Source organism: Populus trichocarpa, chromosome 5 (assembly GCF_000002775.5).
Source record: "Populus trichocarpa isolate Nisqually-1 chromosome 5, P.trichocarpa_v4.1, whole genome shotgun sequence".
Taxonomy (NCBI): domain Eukaryota; kingdom Viridiplantae; phylum Streptophyta; class Magnoliopsida; order Malpighiales; family Salicaceae; genus Populus; species Populus trichocarpa.
In genome coordinates this window covers 7,299,959-7,320,642 of record NC_037289.2, presented here as the reverse complement: position 1 = coordinate 7,320,642, position 20,684 = coordinate 7,299,959, and the positions used below count along the sequence as shown (strand labels likewise).

General features: G+C 32.6%; 2 protein-coding genes across 5 annotated transcripts; both read left to right on the top strand.

Moving 5' to 3' along the window:
• The first annotated feature begins 838 nt into the window (after positions 1-838).
• Positions 839-2,889, top strand: LOC7480460 (uncharacterized). Of its 2 annotated transcripts, none has more exons than XM_024602002.2 (2): positions 839-1,049; positions 2,023-2,889. In XM_024602002.2, exon 2 carries the CDS (start codon positions 2,235-2,237, stop codon positions 2,709-2,711), a length of 477 nt encoding a protein of 158 aa, XP_024457770.1. In that variant the 5' UTR covers positions 839-1,049; positions 2,023-2,234; the 3' UTR covers positions 2,712-2,889. The 2 variants fall into 2 exon arrangements, with proteins under 2 accessions (XP_024457770.1, XP_002307213.2); XM_002307177.4 differs by having other exon boundaries at positions 853-1,049; positions 1,934-2,889.
• An 8,400-nt stretch (positions 2,890-11,289) lies between these two features.
• On the top strand, positions 11,290-14,957 carry LOC7480458 (protein RKD5). Of its 3 annotated transcripts, none has more exons than XM_024601043.2 (5): positions 11,290-11,767; positions 12,108-12,357; positions 13,556-13,803; positions 14,118-14,335; positions 14,583-14,957. In XM_024601043.2, exons 1-5 carry the CDS (start codon positions 11,716-11,718, stop codon positions 14,670-14,672), a joined length of 858 nt encoding a protein of 285 aa, XP_024456811.2. In that variant the 5' UTR covers positions 11,290-11,715; the 3' UTR covers positions 14,673-14,957. The 3 variants fall into 3 exon arrangements, with proteins under 3 accessions (XP_024456811.2, XP_024456810.1, XP_052308688.1); XM_024601042.2 differs by having other exon boundaries at positions 11,305-11,767; positions 14,579-14,957; XM_052452728.1 differs by having other exon boundaries at positions 11,307-11,767; positions 12,136-12,357; positions 14,579-14,957.
• Positions 14,958-20,684: the final 5,727 nt, after the last annotated feature.

The window sequence follows — 20,684 nt, the reverse complement described above, 5'->3', positions numbered from 1 at the left end:
AATAAATCTTCAACATTTAAGCATATTAAAAACGTTAGGAATAAAAGACAAGTAATAATGTAGGTTATCCAAGGTAAAATGCTTTAGAGTGATAATATATTTTCTTTAGCATAACCAGTTCCTTATCTAGAACTCTGAAAAACCAACTAGGGTTTCTAATGATTATAATATTAAATGATGATTCTTTAACATCTCAAACATGTTTTAGAACTTTTGCCCTCTCTCAACATAAAACACTTAGAAAGAAAGGGTGGACGTTACGATATTGAGTGCCACAATGATATTTGAACAATAAAAAAAGATTCATAACTATAGATAAATTAAAAAAATATTTCATATATTCTTGAATAGAATCTTGTTCAAGGTGAAATTATCATAATTGATTTGTCTAGTTTAGATTAGAGTGAGCTAAATTAATCAAATTACTAAAACCTAACTTATGTAGATGAATTCAAAGGGTTGATATCTTAACCAATCTAGTATCAAATTGACTTTTCATTTCAACAAATTATCGAATTCACTTTTTAGAATGGACCGTTTTGGACAACTATAATGTAGAGCCGGTTTGATATTGTGATAGTAATTGTTTTTCAAAGTATTTTTCATTTGAAAATAAATTAAAATAATAGTTTTTTATTTTTTAAAATTTATTTTTAACTTTAACATATTAAAAAAAATAAAAACAAATAAAAAATTAATTTAAAATAAAAATTTTTTTAATACACAAAAGCAACAGTCCGTGGTCCTAGTAGTCCACTTGCCCGTGGAAATCCCAAGGGCATTTCAGTAAATGCATAAACTTACCATAGTACTTAATAAAGCCATAGCCGAAGCAGAAAATAAAAAAACACTAAACAGATCATTGAAGGCTATCACTATTTTGACCCTATCTAGGGTTCTTAATTTCTCTCTTTTCTCCTCTTTCTTTCGCAAAACTCGAATTAGGGGTTTTCAATTCTGGCACAGACAAGTAAATTCATTCTACAGACTCAAATCTTCAAGACCTGTAAGGATTTCAAAGACTCGGAAACCATGTACGGATCCAGAGGGTATGTATAAGTTAAGCTTTTTTGCTTTCTTATTGATTCTGTTGCTTGTCTTTATGATATTTGGAATGTGTAATTAAGGATAAGAAAACAGTGTTGTGGAATTTGCTGATGGTGTGTGTTGATTTCTTGAAAGTTTAGTGTTTTTGTTGCTTTGAATGTATCAATAGTGGTTTTATTTTTGTGGAATATTAGGAATCAGAAGGAAAAATCGAGATTTAAAGTGTGGTACCATTGATTACTGGCATGTGCTGTTTGACATTGAATTTAGGTTTAATAATAATTAACTGAATTGGGAAATAAGTTACGGAAAACTTTTAAATAAGGCATTGATTTGCTGTCGTTGATAAGGGATTTGTAATTTTTCAATACAAGGAAAAGAAAGAGAAAGATAATAAACTGAAGGGTTTGTGTTTCTCGAAGAAAGATTTTGTTTTAAGCATTAAGGTTGGGTATAGAGATGAGAATAGTATTGAAAAGGTGATATTTAATGCGTTTATTTTGAAACTGCTATCTAATTAAGTTATTATGTTTTGTATGACCAAAAAGATGAGAGTGTCTTTGTGAGTTAGTGTCTTATATGAACTAAGCCTTAAGGGTTTGGTCACTGTTTTGTTTTTGTTTGTTAACCCCTTCTTGTTGCCTGTTGCATTAGTTAGTTTAAATGTTTTTACTGCAATTTGTGATTATGAAATTTGCTTTTGCATTTGGGGTTTATGTGTAGTTCTATTTTTAGGATGGATGGTGTTAAATACGGTGCATTTTGTTTAAGAGTTAAAGTTTTAGGAATATTTGGGTGTCAGGGAAGTGTGGGTTGGGATTGGTTTTATTAACAGGTTTAGTGGGGATTTTTTCCTTTTTTTCTTTTTGGGTTTGGATAATTGAAGGGCAATGTTGGGAAGCGGGGGGGTTTCGGATGGGTACGAGGTCGGCTCAAAGAGACAAAGAATGATGGAATCAAATCCCTACTTCGCAGTGAGCAGTGGTGCGAGTGGCTTTCAACCTTATGGATACGGTGGTGGATTTCAGCCCCCACCCTTTCCTGTGGTTCGTCTGAGGGGGCTTCCTTTCAACTGCTCAGATGTTGAGATTCTCAAGTTCTTTGCTGGATTGGATATTGTGGATGTCTTGCTGGTCAACAAGAGTGGGCGGTTCACTGGAGAAGCTTTTGTTGTCTTTGCTGGACCTATGCAGGTTGAGTTTGCTTTACAGAGGGATCGACAAAACATGGGACGGAGGTATGTGGAAGTTTTTAGGTGCAAGAGGCAGGATTATTACAACGCTGTTGCTGCGGAGGTGAATTATGAAGGAATCTATGACAATGATTACCATGGAAGTCCTCCTCCATCTAGAGCAAAGAGGTTCAGTGATAAGGATCAAATGGAATACACAGAGATCTTGAAGATGCGGGGTCTCCCCTTTTCTGCAAAAAAAGCTGAAATAATTGAATTCTTCAAAGACTTTAAGCTCATTGATGAAAGGATACACATTGCATGCCGCCCAGATGGGAAAGCTACTGGAGAGGCATATGTAGAGTTCATTTCTGCTGAGGAGGCCAAAAGAGCTATGAGCAAGGACAAGATGACAATTGGATCGAGGTATGTTGAGCTGTTTCCTTCAACACAAGATGAAGCTAGACGGGCAGAGTCGAGATCAAGGCAGTGAAAAGAAGCCGACTGGCATGGGATTTTATGCCGACCTTAGGTTTACTGTTTGTATTCTGGCCATCTGTTTAGTTCACATCTGACTCAAATAAAGTTCAATGTGGTTATTGTTATATGCTTATAATGTTCAGATACGAGATACCTGTCTTTTTAATGATCTAAATTTTGCTTCTTGTGAAGATGTTATGTTTAGTGTCATTCTGCCATGGGTCAAATTTGTTCCCAGTTTTCTGGTTCAGGTTCTTAATTGTTTGCATGGAAATAGTGGAGGATTATGAAGACTAATTAGTTTTTGGAGCATGGTTTTATTAATTCTTGGATACAACAAATTTTATACAATGTGTAGTGCTCAGGGAGTTAACTAAAGATATCCTATCAGAGATGCACAAAAAGAAAAGAGAGAATGAAATCATGATGTACAAAAGTGATAAGAATATTTTTATGTAGATTTTTTTTTCAACTCATATTTTTTTTAATTAAAAATGAGTTAAAAAAATAATTAATAAGATGTTCTTAGTTATTCACTAAGCAATTTTTCTAGCTGTAGCTTGCTTTTCCCTAATACACAGAAGTTACTGCATTTTCTTCCCTGCACTTGCTAGAACTTGTGTGTCTTAACTTTTCGTTATCAACATCAGTGTGTGAGTGTTGCTCGGCAGTCATTCTTTCAGCAAGATTATTATCGGCTTCTAGCAGTGTAGAATGAATGCCTTGCATGCATGCATCAATAGCGTGCTCGAACTCTTGAAGGGTAAAATATAGCCTCTAAGAAAGGCAACAGCCTGGCGCAATGATTTATATGTAATAGAACCGAGCATTAGAATTTGCCCCATGAATGGAGGATGATGTTGTGTGAAAAAAATTACTGTTGATGGAAAATGATACCTGTGGATTCTAATTATGGGATTTGCATTAGCCTCCACATAAATTGCACGGATTAATGTATTGCTTCGATTTTCCTTTTCCTTTCCTTTTTTTTTGTGCATTCTTCTATGCTATTAAATCCATCCAAATTCAATTTTGTACAGCATTTTTTATTTAGAAGTTTCGAACTTGAAATCTCTTCATGAGGAGAACCAATCATAATTGAGCTATCGCTGTTTTAGCTGCCGAATCCCAATTCATACGAAGCCCGTAAGCTACTGATAGAATTTTGGACCCTGTTCGTCCCTTTGCTACTAGATAGCCACAAATTGGAAGGGTTAGGAGTGGTGCAACCACAATTTTAGTAAAAAGGCTAAAATGTTCGAAATGAAAACTGTGCGAGCAATTTAGGCTTTGGCCACTGAGAAAGTCACGGTAAAACCTTCAAAACAAAAGACTACAAAATCAAACATCTTTCAAAGTGAAACTAAAATCCTAACGCAACAAGAACACGCGAAATTGCCTATAGAACCCATCTCTCTCAAATCAAGATTTACAGCGTTAAAACCTAAGTTGGGAGAATTTGTGTAGGAAATAGGGTCTTGTTTTATGTTTTTGTCCCGAATTGTTGCAAAAAAAAAAAAAAAAAAACTCGCGCAAGTTTAATTTGGATTAATGTGGGCTGAGGACATTATTTTGTGCAGAAAAATCAATTGATCTTATGTTAAAATCAGAAGCAAGTAAGTATGTGGAGTTCAATAGTGTTGATGCCAGTTTTGTTGGTGATGGAAATGGAAATGGAAAGTTATGGAACGTTCCTGATTCTAGAGCTGCCATAATTAAGGATAAGAGTTTGACTCTGATGGAAAAGAATCAGTTGATGAGTTTTTTCAAGCTGGTGATGGGGATGGAAATGGGAATGAGAATGATGAGAGGAAGGGAAGGCGAAGATTTCAGAGGAGGATTTGGAGAGGCCGTTTGTTGACTACTTGTCGAAAATGTGGTCGCCTCCAACTATTAAATCGTACAGACTGCTGTCACCCTGCTGTATCAGTTGAAGAGAGTAATATTATTATCTCTGTGCGTTTCCCCCCCCGATTGGTCTGAAGTTTACTTGATTTTGTTTATCTCTGCTTGTCTGCAGGATTATTCTGTATGCTATAGCAATGACAGATTATGATCAAGAGGACATGGAGGCATGTCGAGATTTGCTCAGGACTAAAGATGGAATGGATTGTTTGGCTCTACACCAGTCACCAGCTGGGAGGTTAATTCTTGTTTATATGTTTTGGTTTAGCCGTTATTCTGTGGTTTAAAATTTAGGTGGGTTTTACAGTGCTATACCTGCGACTGGTACAATATCTAGATCAGAAACACATAATGCTTTAACTACTAGATTGTACTATTTTTCTTCCCAGTACTGAAACCCACAGAAAGAATAGGACAGAGGCTGATACAGGAGAAAAGACGTTTTCGGTTCAAGTTCTCTATTGACTACTGAAAATCTAACATATCTGTTGCTGTCCATGTGTTGTGCAAATAACATTGCTCCTAAATGGGATTGACACTGTCTGATCTATTCTGCTTAGATACTTGAGTGTTGCTTGATTTTCATGAGAATGGTCACGTCTGCTTGTGTTATTTTTTCCTTGTGTTTAGTGGGAACTTAACAAATATGCAAATAATGCTTACCTAACAGGCCATAAAACTTCTTATAAAGTGGACATAAACAGTTGCGACTCTGTCAAGTCAATACGCTCACCTGCACCTGAAACTTCTGTGATACAGGTTTTGCGAATGCCGGTGATGGCGATGCTTATGGAAAAGGGTGCTAAAATACGCTTATAATTTGTTTCATGGATAGCAAATGAATATAGCCAAGCTGTAAGGTTCAGATGAATTATCTTTTCTTTTATTTCATTTTTCAGGATAGTGGGAGTTACAAAGGTGTACGATTGCCTTCTGATCAGGACATATTTAGCCAGAAGAAGCTGGTTCTGGATCCATCCTTTACACTGACCTCACTGTCAGCCTCTCCGCCACATCTTCTGCATGTAAGTTTTAACTTTTTGAGCATTAGAGATGTTAAATGAAAGGTGGCCAGAGGGATATGCACCACAAGAAGTTCCTTGAAGCCAGATATGTCAAATTTGCTGGTTAATTGTATATCCCCCTCGATGCAAGATCGGCATATAGTTTCATTTCTGTACCTTATTGGAGTTTATAGAAATCATACGGAACTAAGAATAATAGCAAATTCTTTTATATAAGTTTTATTTTTGAATAATTAATTTATTATTATTATTTTTTTTTTAAAACCTAAATACAGGAACAATCTTATTTATACTAGCTAAAAACACCATAAACATTGCTAGAAAAATAGTAAACAAATTCTAAATAAAACATAAACAAGAATTCTAAATAAACTAGGAAAGCAATGTAATTCCCGCATGGTATATTCTGGACTTTATCGTAAGATCTTTCCGATATTCCATTGACTTGAAAATTTAATCTAATATAAAACAAGATCTCTAAAAACTTTTGATAAGGTTTTAGCCTGATCTAATGGTCAGATTAAAAATTATACTTGTTAGTGTAAAAATAAACATTAGAAAAAATAAGTTCAATCCACTTATTAGTAGAAAAATAAGTTGAATCCGAAAGTCTTGTAGGAAATAAAGCCCAAATATCTTAAATTAACCAATTGAAAGCCTCTTTAACTTTCTTAGCTCTTAACATTGTAATAGGCCCAATTAACACATGTAATAAATCATTTGGTGTAGTTTAGATCACATCATTCTCTCTTTTCTAAAAAGATACGATTTTGAATCATCATTTTAATTGGATGCTGACTTGTTTTTTAAAGACATATTAACTCAATTCTGCAATTTGCTTTATTTTTTTTACTCTTGCTGTAACTAGGTGCTAGATAAAGACAACGATGAAATAACAAAAATAAAAGATAAAAAGATATAAATTGATTTTAGAGTGTTGCTTTAATACCAACCGGTGCGAACCCTATAGATATAAAGATCCTGAAACCTATAGTCAAATTGACCCTTTTCCAATAAAGCTAAATTTAGGCTTGTGATTTAGTTTGATATAACGATAACCTATACTGAAACACCAAGATTATAGAAACCGAATTTCCACCCAATGCCTATAAAGAGATACGAACGAGAAGTATAGAAGACGTCGCAAAACTTGGTTAATTCTTTAACAAGTAAGAGTATTTCTATAAGAACAAAGAATAAGAGTAAACTCTAACACACAAACTTTGATTTTAGAATAATATTTGTGTTTGAGTGTACGAGGAAAACTCATACTTTTCAGTTCAAACTGAAATTGACTTTTTGAAGAACAACTATATTTATGATGCTTTCCTTATATTTTTCATTTGTGATTTACTAATTATTAGGTGGAGGTTTGAACTCTTATAGTATTGGTGTCTTGATTTAAGGTAATTGTCAAGTCATATTTTTTATTTTAAATTTGATTTTTAGCTTTTGCTAACTGTGTTCAAATTTATTTATGGGTTTTTAAATTTTTATATTCATAGGGCTCTAATTAATAAGGAGGAGTAGGTCCAAGCTAGGCCCGTCACTGATAATGTGTTAAATATTAATAAGAGAAAGCTAGTTAGGTAGCTAGAATTAGTGGGGAAAGTCTATGTATTAGTGGAAGAAGAGATGGAATGAAGTGAGTAGCACTCATTCCATTTTGTTATAAAAAGATATGTGAAGTGAAATGCAAAAAGTGTATATATATATATATATATATATATATTTTGTAGGGGATATATCCTTTTTAAAGACAAAGAAAGGAACATGTCCTTGGAATGGCTTGCGAGAAGCAAAATTACGAGGACATCCAAAATTGTAAATAATTTACCTATAAGATTAGGGAAGTTTCTTATAATTGGGACATGGTTATCAAAGCTAATATGCTGGTCCGAATTGGAAAGTTCTGTCATACAGGTTTTGTCAGCGCCAGTTACTGCCTTGCTTATGGAGAAGGTGCTAAAATATGCATATGATTAATTTGCTTACAACATGGATAACATTAAACGAGTATAGCCATTTGTGAGGTGCAAAAGAATTATCTTGTATTTCATACTTCTTCAGGAGGTATGGAACTCTTACAGCCGCGTGGGAAACTCCAAATCCGAGAAATGAGTGGAAGCTGCAAAAGAAATGATTGGCTTCTGGCCAGGATATCTTTAGCCAGAAGCTGGTTTTGGATCCATCCTATACTCTTCCATCACCGCCAGCCTCTCAATCAGATCTTCTGCATGGAAGTTATTAGTTTTTGAGCATCAGAGATGTTAAATGGAAGGTGGCCAGGAGGATATGCATTGCAAGGAGTTCCTTGAATCCAGACACATCAAACCTGCTGGTCGCATATCCCCCTCGATGTAAGGTCAGCTTAAAGTTTTGTTCCTGTTCTCTCTTCCTTGTTGGAGTTGCTTGGTATAAATACAATTCTAACTTTTTTTCTTATCCAAGCTCTCCAATTACAAGCTCTCCAGGCATGTAAATTTGGCTTGTTCTTGGAGAAGAGATGTAATATCATCTTTTTGTTTACACTTTGACTTTCTGATTCTACTGTCGACCATCTTTTATGACTGTGCATTTGATAGCAATTAGCATCTGTAACTCGTATTATTCATGCAAGATCACCTTGAAAACATAAAAGGGAGACCTGGGCCTTACCCAGTTCATAGAATTTACATGGACTCTTTGGAAACGAGTTCAAGATAATTCACGTATTTAAAAACACATATGTTAACTGTGAGAAATTGGAATGTAAAGATATGTTGAGGAAAAATTTATCGCTTATGGCTCCTCGTGTCATTAAAAAAAACCCCATGTCAACTGAATCTCAAAGGTTATGATGATGGAGCTCGTGATTTATTGACTGCTAACTTTCCATGGTGGCACAATCCCAAGCTTCTAAAAAAAATTCGGGATACTTGAGTTGATAATTCTCTGATTTTGTTTAAGGTTTGTGCTGTATCTTTTCAGCTTTGTGTGATGATGCCAATCAAGGAAAGAGGTTGCTAAATGCAGCCATGAATGCCCTTCTCACAGTTCCTAATTCTGTTAATTCTGAAAGCAGTTCCACCGTTCAGCATGAGAATATCGAAGAAAAACCTCCTGTACTTTGGAGAGAGCTGTATATACAGAAGATCACTATGGTGTGCTTCTCATCTCGTCTGTTTATCTCTTGTTCATATGGTTGCATATTTTTTTGGCAGCTTAGTTAAAAGGATCAGACTTGACTAATTATTTCGGAATGGTTAAATTTTATCTTATGCGCTGGCTGGTTCAGTTTATTCTTACATGTGGGGGTTTATTTACATATAATGGTTCATGACACTGACATAATTACTTAAATATGCTGGATTTTGCTTGGTTAGGTGATGAAGCTTGTCAGGGGATTAATGGACGAGTTCTTCAGTTATCGAGGGCTGCATTAAGGCCATTTCTCTTTTATTATGTTCCTGACTATCTGGAGTTTTAGGACTATAGGACTTGATAGGTATTGGCCTTGTGTTCCCCTTTTCTTCCTCTCTCGAGTCTGTCTCCTCTTCCACTTTTTCTGCACTTACTGTACTTTCCTTTTGTCTCCTTCTATGCTCTTGATGTCCTCATTTTTTCTTTTCCTCGTACTTGTCCTGGTTGGCTGGAATCCATGAAAGTACTTGTCACTACACTTGAAAAGTCTCTTTTGTTCAATTATCAGCTGTCAGACATCGATTACCTCTGCTTCTTTTTTCATTTTTGTATCAGCATCGTCAGTTGAGTCAATCCCTAACGCTCAGGTTACAAACCAGCCTCAGTCCCTGCATAAATCTGATAATTCCATTACCCATTGTAGCTCAGCTTAATTAATCTATCCAAGAAGAAAGAGTTTAGGCTGTTGGGAAGAGTTGTTAAAACTAGAAACCTGTGCAAGTGTGCATGATACACCTGTTTTTATTGATTGAACAAGAGATGTGGGTTTTGGATGTATGAAACCCAGGATGAGGTGTTATAGATGTGCGAGCATTTCAGTTGATATTAATTTTACAGTTGATGCCATCTCGTTTTGTTTCAGGGTCAGTTTAATTCTACTGTTAGTTTGGCTTCCATGCCTAATGGAAGTCTGTACTGCAATACAACAATATTCCAGATGAAGCTGTGAAGGTATTTCATCTTTAGTTTCTCTATCATAATGCTTCATAATCGATCATGCCAAAACTCTTAATCTGTCACCTTAATGTTCTCCCATCACCGACTTTTTTCCCTCGGAAGTCATAAGCACCGTTCAACAGTTTGCAAGAGGAAAATGGACTCCAATTTTTTGCAAGAAGACACCACTTGTCTACTAACACCATGATCATGCATGGGTAAAAAAGGGCGAAGAGTGCTGGAACGTAGCTTCGGCATGCTGGTTCTGTTTTGTTTCTTGGGCTAGGCAGAGCTCCATGATATATATAATAAGCTCTGCTCAAGCGTTTAATGGGGGGCCTGGACACTTCCAAGCCTGACTCTGTTTGAGTCAAAGCTTTTTGCTACAAGACAAGAACATGAGAACTTCCAAAATCTCATGAAAGACCAACGGTTCCAGCGGTCCAAGCTCCTCAACCGAGACAGTCTAATGGCATTTTCGTTAATTCTGAATCATTCCAAGGTCTAAAGTACTTCTCCCTTGAACTTCTTTTGCCACTTTTCCAGCATGCATCCAAGGTAGTTTTGGTGAGGTTTTCATGAGCCATAAATGCCCGTGCTCTTACCACATTACCCTTGATGATTACTGTAAATATTCCAATATTTCCGCATGATGTAGGTATTTATGGGGATTGAGCGAGGGCATTTTAGAGAATGTAACTTCACAGGGGTAATGTGTAATTTTGTGGAGTAATCATGGAGATTAGTGTCAAATTGTGGTAGATGAAGAGTCCAAAAGGAAGAGGTTGTTTTCATGGATTTTAGTGATACAAGACAAAAAGGTTAAAACCGAGGATTCTTACTCCCACCAAGAAAAGCTTCCCCAACTAACTAATGTCCCTTTTAATGATCTAATTTATTTATTTTTATTATAAATCTTATATTTACTGGATCATTTTGTAACATTTTAAAATATAATTTTATTTGAATGCACTGGCGTAAATACTTTTTTAATATTTCAGAGAGTAAACTTAGTTTTCATTTGTATATAAAGGACTCAAAATACTTTATATAGTTTCTTGAAGAAAAACTACTCAATAAAATACTTTATTTGGTTTTATGAAGACAAAAATTAACTAAATGTATTCAATTCATTATTTTATTGCCCAATTCATATTACCTAAGAAGATTTATAGGAAGCATAAATACTATGTTTGATGAGTTGTTTTCTTGGTTTTATATGAATAATTGGTCGATTGGTCCTGAATTTTCTAGAAATCAATCGGCCAGTTACCTTGTTATTTTTAGTTTTATATGTATTTTAAGGTGTTTGAATTTTTCTATTGTTTACTTCATTTTTGTTTTAATTGTATTATAATGTTATTTACTAGAAATTATCAATATATAATTAGTTAAAAGTGTTTGAATTTTTCTATTGTTTATTTTATTTTTGTTTTAATTATGTTATATTGTTATTTACTAATATAAAATGAAAATAATTTAAATTATTTAATTCATAACTTTTTTTTATTTGATTATTTGATTATTTTTTAAACTTAATTTAATAATTATTAAATGGAGTTTAATAAATATATATTTTAATGACTCGCCCCTTAGATTTTTGCCTAAAATAAAAATAAAATTATCATGATTTAATTTTCACTAAATCTCTTCCCCAGCTTAACTAAACCATTGGATAGAGCCAGCCAACATCCCAGAACTTATGCCCTGGCAGAGCAGAAGTGTGGGAGACACTACTAAAATAACATGAAAAATTACAAAAACAGGGAGTGAAAAAGAAAAGGCCAAAGTACTAAAAAATGAATCATGCAAAATATTCTAAACAAACCTTGATTCTGCTGCCCCATTCAATTCACTAATATCTGCCCAGTGCCCACTGTATTTCTGTTTACTAGTTACCTCTGTTTCTCACCTCCAAAGCATGACCTCTTGTTATTCTTCTTCTTCTTCTTCTTCTTCTTCTTCTTCATGGCCTCTTCTTTGATAGCTCTATTAGTCTTTGAGAACAATATCAATAAAGGTACTCTCACTTAATCCCTCTTTCTATCCCATTGCATGTAATTGCAGTTTTTGTTGATATTTAGATGTGTTTTAGATTTTTATTTGAAAAGGTTGCTTCTTTTTGGTGTTTACTTCTTGTTAGGAGCTTGCATTTATGATATTAGTGAGTTCTAGACAGAATTCCAAATGGGGTTGGTTTTTACTTGTAAAGTTTTTTTTTTTTTTAAATTGTTGTTTCATGTAGTTTGCAGAGTTTCCAGCCTGCATCTCTGTTATTGTTGATTCTTTTTTTGATAGAGTTACCATTCCCATAAGGGGTTGGTTTTTGGTTCATATTGGTATGTTGTGTGGTTTTGCAGAGTTGGTAAGAAGCTTGCATGTTTACAGATTGAAGGATGGGAAGGAAAAGGAAGTTGAGAGGGAGTTTGTTTTCTCTGTGGATGGTCCATATGTTGAAATGAAAGCAGGCCCAATTCTTAGATTGAGGAGATTTCAGGTTTTGGAGCTCTTTGAAGGGCAAGTGATTGGTTTGTGGCGTTGCATATTTGCATTTCATGTCAATAACCCTCCTCATTTGAGCCACAGTTCTTTTCTACTCTCAGTTTCTAGGTACATTCCTTTTCCCATTCTTTTTATCTTGTTATTTATTAGTCCAATTCTACCTCCTAAACTCTAGATTTTCTATTAGATCCTTATTTGCATCTCTTGACTTGAGCATTTATATGTTACTAATAGAGTTTCCCGAGTGTCTGCTAGGGAGTTCATGTCTTGTCATTTATGCAAGTGTGGTGAATCATTAATCTTGGAATGCAAGAACTTTCTGTACAATTTAGAAGGACTGAAAGTTGCTAACTTGATTGGGTTAATATTACTGTTGCAGAAGTGCTTTCATCATAATTGTTGTTGAAAAAGGTAGGATTTGGGTTTTCCCAGATAGCATCATAGATATGTTGGGTTCAGTGGCTAAATGAAGCAGCATAATAAAATTATAGGCTCAACCTCAAACAGTTGCTGCCGTTTCTTGTTGAATTATCCAACGAACTTTATTTTGCTTTTAGCTCACATGAAACTACACTCACCCACCTGCCTTAGAAGCCTCTTTCCAGTTTGGCAAGGGAAGTAAGCATAGGAATGACTCACCACTCGATGTAACCCCTAGAACTAATCATCTTGCAGTAAGATTGTATATTCTGCAGGTTTCTTTTTTTTCTTTAAAAATGCAGCATGCGGCAGTTGATGCGAAGGTACTTGCCTTGTAGCAGTAATTAAGGGTGCTCAAATTTCAAAAACTTTTCCGAGTAAAGATGTTTTTATGCCAGACTATTATTCTTATTGATGAGTCATACTTGCCATCTATTCATGTATTTTCAAGCTTATGCTTCTTTTATCGAGAATCAAGCTTGAATAGAATTCTCATGATGTCTATATAGATTCATACTCCCTGCTTAGTGATGGAACATTAATGGTTCTTTGATTACTCATGCATATCTAGACTCTAGATGCCCCATGGAAGTAGAATAAATTGTGTCTCAGTTTGGTTTCAGATGAAAGTTTCGCGCTTTAGATGTATCTAAAATCTAAATAAATCTATTATCAAAAAAATCTAAATGAATCTCTATACATCTCCAAATTCCTAAGATTGGGGATACTTTGGAGAGCTAGATAGATGATCCCATTCCTCGTCTTTGATGTTTTAAGGTAATATGTGCAGACTCTATTACCAACATGCGGTAATTACTCTTTCAATATAATCTGACATGTTCCTAACTCCTCCTTTTTCTGTTGCTTTATAATTTTTAATGTTCAGAAACCCCAAGCTGAAGTCAATTCCAACACTGGCCAAAGATATCCATTTCATTTTGAAGTTGAGCTGCAAAACTGACAATGAAGAGCCATCAAGGTTTTCATCCAAAGAAATATGTGAAGTGGACAGAGATAATTGCCATCAGTCAAAGAAAAGTCTGCCTGTATTAGACCAGGATCTTAACTGCCTTCCTAATTCAGTTTCTCCATCTGAATTATCAAAAAGCGAACAAATTGAACTGTGCGCAGCAGGTTTTATTTGAGCTTCCTCTTTATGGAATTAGAAAAAAGAGAAGATATTCTTGAATCCTTTTGTATATTAACATTCTAAGACTGATTACTTCTTCAAGCAACTGCCTTTCCTGATTCCTGACCTGAGTTGCAACAAAGAAAAATACTATTTTTAATTTGAGAACAAAGTCATTTTGCTGAAACATTGATGCTTCAGTCCAACAAATTGCACAGAACTTGCTAGTAATTGGCTATATAAGAATATTTATATTTCTTCTTGACTTCTAAGGATTTCTGTAATTCATCACCATGGCTTACTAACCAGAAAACTGCAGGTGTTATGGAAAAGAAGAAAAAAAGAGCAGCTAGTGAAGACATTGCTAGAATTGCTTTAGAAGATGTCGTTAAATGCTTTGGTCTACCAATTGTGGAAGCTTCAAGAAATTTAAAAGTTGGTCTCACAGTGCTGAAGAGAAAGTGCAGGGAATTAGGCATCCCTCGCTGGCCGCATAGGAAGATCAAATCCCTTGACAGTCTCATTTGTAGTCTCCAGGTTACCTCTCTATTCCTTGTTTCAGAATATTTTATTCCACTTCACCACATGTAAATAACATCATTTAGGATTGTCAGAATATTATATAGCATAGAAAATCACAGTGACTGAATGAACTACATCACATCTGCAACCGATAGATGTTGGTGAAAGATTATGTATCTTTGTAAGTAATGTGAGATTGCGATCAGTTTCATGCTTACTTCTCTATATACATGGTTTTTGATAAAGAATTTTGTGTAGGAAGAGGCAGAAAGGCATAAACAAGATAACGAGGATACAACTATGGCAGTGGCCAAGAGGCGAAGGATGCTGGAGAGGGAAAAGGAAACTATAGAGAAGAAGCCATTCATGGAAATACAAAGTGAGACCAAAAGATTCAGGCAAGATGTTTTCAAAAGAAGGCACAGAGCCAGAGCTCTTGGAAACCAGGGTCTATAAATCTTCCCCAGTCCTGAGAAAAAAAATTAAATTACAGAAAGAACTCTCAAAGCCCAATATGTACAGTTGTGCTTTCTAATGCTAATGATTTACCTTCAACAGCTTTGTGATTTTGTGTTGTACTGCCAGTACATTTAGGGCATCTTTTCGGGTTATTGGAGCCAAATGGTTTTCTGGGTCATCAGCGCGCCTCATGCACTTCATGTTGGCATAACAGGAACTGGATTGGAAAGTGGTCAAAATATCCTCAAAAAGAAGGTTTTCCTTCTGTTTTCTTTTTGGAATTTCTTCTGCCTCTTCATGTTATTAAAAAAAACCCCATCACTTTAAACGGTTTCATGCCTGAATTCTCCGCATCTGTCTGGTGTTTTTGTCGACCCTTTTAGGAGTCTACTACTTGCACTGCACATGGCAGGGCAGCCACCAATATACAAGGTCAACTTCGTGTTCCATTGTATGGTTAAGGTTTTTATAGGCATTGAATTTCTTTGCAGGCACATATCCTCTGGGTTTTCTTCACCCTTTGAACTTCATGCATCATGTTTTTCTCTTCCACCATTAGAATGTCCTCGTGGAATTATACAGTTTTCATGCCTTGGTGAAACCAAATCTTGAACATTTTCACTGCAATGACTTCTTATTATGTACTTCTGCTCATAAATAGAAAAGAAACTGAGAATAATATCAAACGACAGACTAAACAGATTTCATCAGAACACTCTAATTTCCATCCTTATTTGTAAGGTCTTGGAGATGTTCATTTAAGGAATGGAAGTACCATTGAAAAGGAAATACTTGGGGGGTTGACTATATCTTAAACTTGCTATATTTGTGAAGATTGAGTTAATATTACAATGTTGTTTTTTTTTCTTTAAAAAGAAATATCATGTAAACATTACTAGGTCCAAAGTTACATTTTCGTTCACTATGCACATTGATTCAGGAGCATTGCACTGTTCATATGAAAACTGTACTTTTTTTGGTCTTCCTATTTTATTTCTTTGTAATATCATAATTTCAAGTTATGTTAGCATAATTTTATATGTCAAGAGTTTTTATTTATTGTTATCTTTGCATGCTTCAAATATATGAAGTGTCGAGGAATATTTCATCATTAAATTAAATATAAAATCTTAGGTTGAGTTAAAAAAGAAATTAAAAAATCAGAGATAAAAAGAAAAAAAATGACCCCAAAGTTGAAAAGGCGTCAATAATTTAAATTTAGTCTTTTAAGTTTGATTTTATATATTGTTTGGTCCCTAATATTTTAGGATTTTATACTTTGGTTTTAAACTTTATTTTTTCTATATTTTAGTCATTGAGTTTGAAAAAAAAAGTCATCGAAAAATATAAAGAGAAAGAAAATAATTAGATGTTCATATTTTGACCACCAAAAAAATAAACAACGAGTTTGTCTTTACAATGAAAGTTCAATAGATATCGTGTTTCCTTTAATTACTATAGAAAAAACAAATAAAGATTCACAAAAATTTTTTTATTTATTTATGTTTTTTATTTTTAGAGTAATTAGATAGTGTTTGAGTTATAAATGAGTTTATTGTGGTTTTTAAAATGTTTTTAGGTGAAAAATATGTTTTTAAACAAAAAAAATTTTGGGCACTATCTTCTCGCAATCTAGTCTCAACTCTCAGGAAGATTGATTTTAAATTCAAAATATCTTTTAGTATGTCTAATTGAATGGATTCCTTTCTGTGGTGAAATGTTTGGTTTATTGATTAATTTGTGTCATTTGATGATAAATATCGGAAGTGATATCATTCTATTAAATTGAGTACATATTGTTTTATGGTGATGTGGATTGGTTGATGATGTGTGAATTACAAGGGATTATTGGCGATGATGAGATTATAAATTGTTGGTGTTGATTGGGTTGTCATGTGATTATTACAAGTATAATCATGCAAATGTATATTTTATTTTGTGATAATTCGATTTGATGGATGATGTGTGGATCATTGAGAAAAATTATTAATGTTGGACTGTGAAATTGTTTTATGATTTGGATGTGTGCCGATAAGATTAGATTTATCTGACTTGATTGAATCCTTGATTTAATTCTTGGATTGATTGAGATTTGGGTGAGTTAGTGGGTAAGAAGTTTTGGTGATTTAAATTGAAGATAAAATCTTGATTGTTGGTAAAACAATAAAGATATGAATATATGTTTTGAGATGATGAATCATGAGAACTAGGTTGATTTTGAAAATAATTTTGATATGATATTTACTAGTTATAGAATTCAGAGTATTATCTCCAATTCAATATTCATTGACACTAAAAATAAAAATATTGAGGTATTATAAGTTAGGTGAACTCTGTCGAAGCTCTTTTCATGAACTTTTCTTTGGATTTTGAGTTGGATTTCATGAATCTAACATAGATCCACTGATATATTTATAGATATAACTTGAGTTGTGATCTAGGGTGACCAACTTAGAGTTTTCAATTCATCAAATAACTAGGAGTGACAAAAACCAAGGAGACCTTTATAATGGATAATTATTGAGCTTTTGACCGAGATTTAACTATTTATAATAAATTCATATGCACCTAATAGATGGACCACTGATAGTTTAAATATAATAATTTATGACAAGATGAGTAATGCAACTTATCTTAGATAGGATATTTTAGAAGTGATAATATCTTTTATTTATTATATTCAGTCTCATATTATAAACATCTGAATACCAGTTAGAATTTCTAATGACTATAATACTATATATTAACTTTTTTTTTTTTTACAAGTTTATATCTTTTTCTAAAAGAACATCAAAATACTAGGTTTTTTCTTGGGTGGTCGCGATGTCAAGTGATCGAGAGTTATCAAAGAATATATCATCCATCCTCGAGGTTAAGTTGCCCGTTGAATGGTCTCAACACAAATAATCTCTTCGAACTCCAAGGTCTGACTAGATTTTCTTTTTAAGATAATCAAGCCTAAAGCTAGAAAAGAAAAGGATTGCAAAAGGAGGTAATAGATATCAAAAGATTTTTATCAGTTTCTATGCCTATGAACAATCCCCCCCTCCTCTATTTATATAATGGATTTGGGCTGCAAGAGTTAAATCAAATTAGAAGAATTAATACTAATATTTAAAATAAATATTGATTTTTTCTAATTGAAGAATAAAATTAGATTTGATTATTTATATTTATATCACTAATTAAGGGGTTGTTGGTTAGTCACATATTTTCTAGATCAATTACTATATTTATTTTTCATTTCTTCCTTCTAATAAGGAAAAACTATAATTAATAACTAAATAATGAGCAGAGAAAGGTTTCCTTGTAAAATCAAATGGAATGTGAGCCTTTAAATATTGTAAACAACCATAGTACAATGTATCTATCCTAAACATTTACTGTGGTCTCAGATTTGAGTTTTATAGTTGCTAGTATGATGACAATTGGAGGCTTACATGGTCGTTAACTTCATGACCCGTGGGATTAGTCGAGGTACGCGCAAGCTAGCCCGGACACCCACGTTAATCCAAAAAAAAAAAACATATAAAAAGAAACAAGAATTAAAGGCAAATGGGTAATTAAAGTAAGAAAATAAATGAAAGTTGTAAATAAAAGTGAAATTGAATAAATTACACAAACAACTTTGCATATGTGTAACTAATCATATTTCCTAGTAGCTTGATGCACCTATTTATATTGATATTTTGTTTGAGTTTTATATAAACATGTAACTCTATTTTTATATAGATTTATTGGAGTTTTTATATTACATCCTAATAGAATCTAAACTTTTCCTTGTTAATAATAACATGAATCATAACTAAATTGCAACTCTCATTATTTTAATATGTCAAGAACTTCTATTGTGAGTAAGATTGAATCTTGTGGTAGATTTTGAAAACTGAAACTCTTACAATTAATTATTTTTTTCTAGTTGATCATGATTCCTAGTCTTTTGATCTATTTAGACTTTTTAAGTCTGGTTAACTTTGTTATTTATGATCGATTCTAAATTTTTTTTTCTTATTTGATTATGAACAATTATTATTTTTATATGATATATAAATGTTTATTTTTAGTATAAACAATATCTCGTATATTCTTTAATTTATAAAATAAATAAAAAAATATTTCTCCATCATATTAGTATTGAAATTGACCAAAAGAATTGACCATTAATGACGTTGCTAAATAAGCATTATTTAATCAAAATATCAATAATAGTTTTAAACGTATAATAGGTTAGCCAATAATTTTTTTTAAAATGAAACGTGTTCTAAATTTTAGGTTGCAAAATTAGGTTGCAACTTCAACTAATTTTTCAATCAATATCCATTCTTCATCTTTTCCATAAAACATCTAATTTCTTAAGAACATATCCCTTAAGAAATTTCCTCTTAAAAAAGATTAAAGAAATTTTCTTTTCAAAAAGATTATGTGAATCTATATATAAAGTACATCCATCACAACTTTACCTGTTATTTCTATTCTAAACTAAATCAGCTCGTTGAATAATAAAAATACCTTGAAATTTTTAACCATAAAGTTTGTACTATTTTGCTTATTATTACACTGTTGTTTCAAATTAGCAATAATTGATTGATCAATAATCTTGTAAGGATGATGCTATTTATCTGACTCGCTCAAAAACTTGAGTTGACTTGGTAACCTGACTGACCTTGACAAAACCTTGTCATAAACCTATTGATTATTTTTTTTTGTCAAAACAATGTCATTTTGATTATTTTTTTGAGATCGACCTGAATCAACTTCCCAACCTGTAACTCGAGTCTTGCCTCTTGTTAACCCACGAGTCATGTTTTATACTATGAACAAGACATAATAAAATGTAAAATTTTTTGTTTTATCTTTAATATATATTACCATCAAACTTGCAATGTTTAAAACAATAACTAAAAATTATTATTTTTATTTTAGTTTATAATAAACATTGACTTTTTTAAACCAATTTAAAATGTTAATTTCTCCACTTGTCAAAATCATGCAAAAATCTTTTTTTGTAATCATTGTAAAAACGATAATTGCTATAAAAAATATAATTAAATTATGATTTGATCATTCATTAAATCATATTTTCAAATATATTTAATAATAAAATAAATAATTAAACCAATCATATGATGCAACTAAAAGTAATTATATTAGGAATAGAATAACAAGAAGACAAAAAAAAATCACAAAAAAGTTCAAACAAGAACCCTAACCGTTTTATTATTGTTTAAATAATTATTTTTCCAAAATCTCTCCCTCTCAACAAAGGACTGTATATGTTAAAATAGGTTTAAAACCAACCATAACTAGAAAGGAAATTCAAATCCTAGATAGAAAAAATAAAAAGCTAAAATTAAAAAAATAAAAAAATAAAAAAATAAAACAAAATCTTCTATATGTAATTTGAACACCTTTCTGATTTTGGCGACTTATAGCCACCCAATCTGCAGAACCTTCAAGGAAAAAATTGTTCATGATCTAATATGCAGATTAAAAGTTTTGGTAATTTTGGTTGGATATATTATTTGGTGTGACCAAACATCTTTATAGGCTTGTACTTATTTATTTGATTTATAAAAATATTTGTTAGGCTATCCACGTGGTTTAATTACATCATATTTATATTTGATATTTTAGAACCTCTTATATGAATAAAATATTTGTATCAATCCAAAATTAAAATCTAAAATAGATGAAATGCAAGATAATAAATTTATCATAAATTCACATTTTTTATTATCATTTAATTCCTAAGTCTTTATAATTAAATTTTATTTTTTAAAAACATAATGTATTTTCATTTTTCTATATTATGTATATTTTAATTATTGTATTAATTTTTCAATAATAGTATTCATTATTCTTCTTAATATTAAAAAAAACACTCATCCGGTAATTTTTTTTTCAT

Coding starts and splice junctions, on each gene's coding strand:
- LOC7480458 (XM_024601042.2), top strand. CDS start 11,716: ATGGCCTCTTCTTTGATAGCTCTATTAGTCTTTGAGAACAATATCAAT. Junction 13,804..14,117: donor AATTGAACTGTGCGCAGCAG/GTTTTATTTGAG, acceptor AGAAAACTGCAG/GTGTTATGGAAAAGAAGAAA. Junction 14,336..14,578: donor GTCTCATTTGTAGTCTCCAG/GTTACCTCTCTA, acceptor AATTTTGTGTAG/GAAGAGGCAGAAAGGCATAA.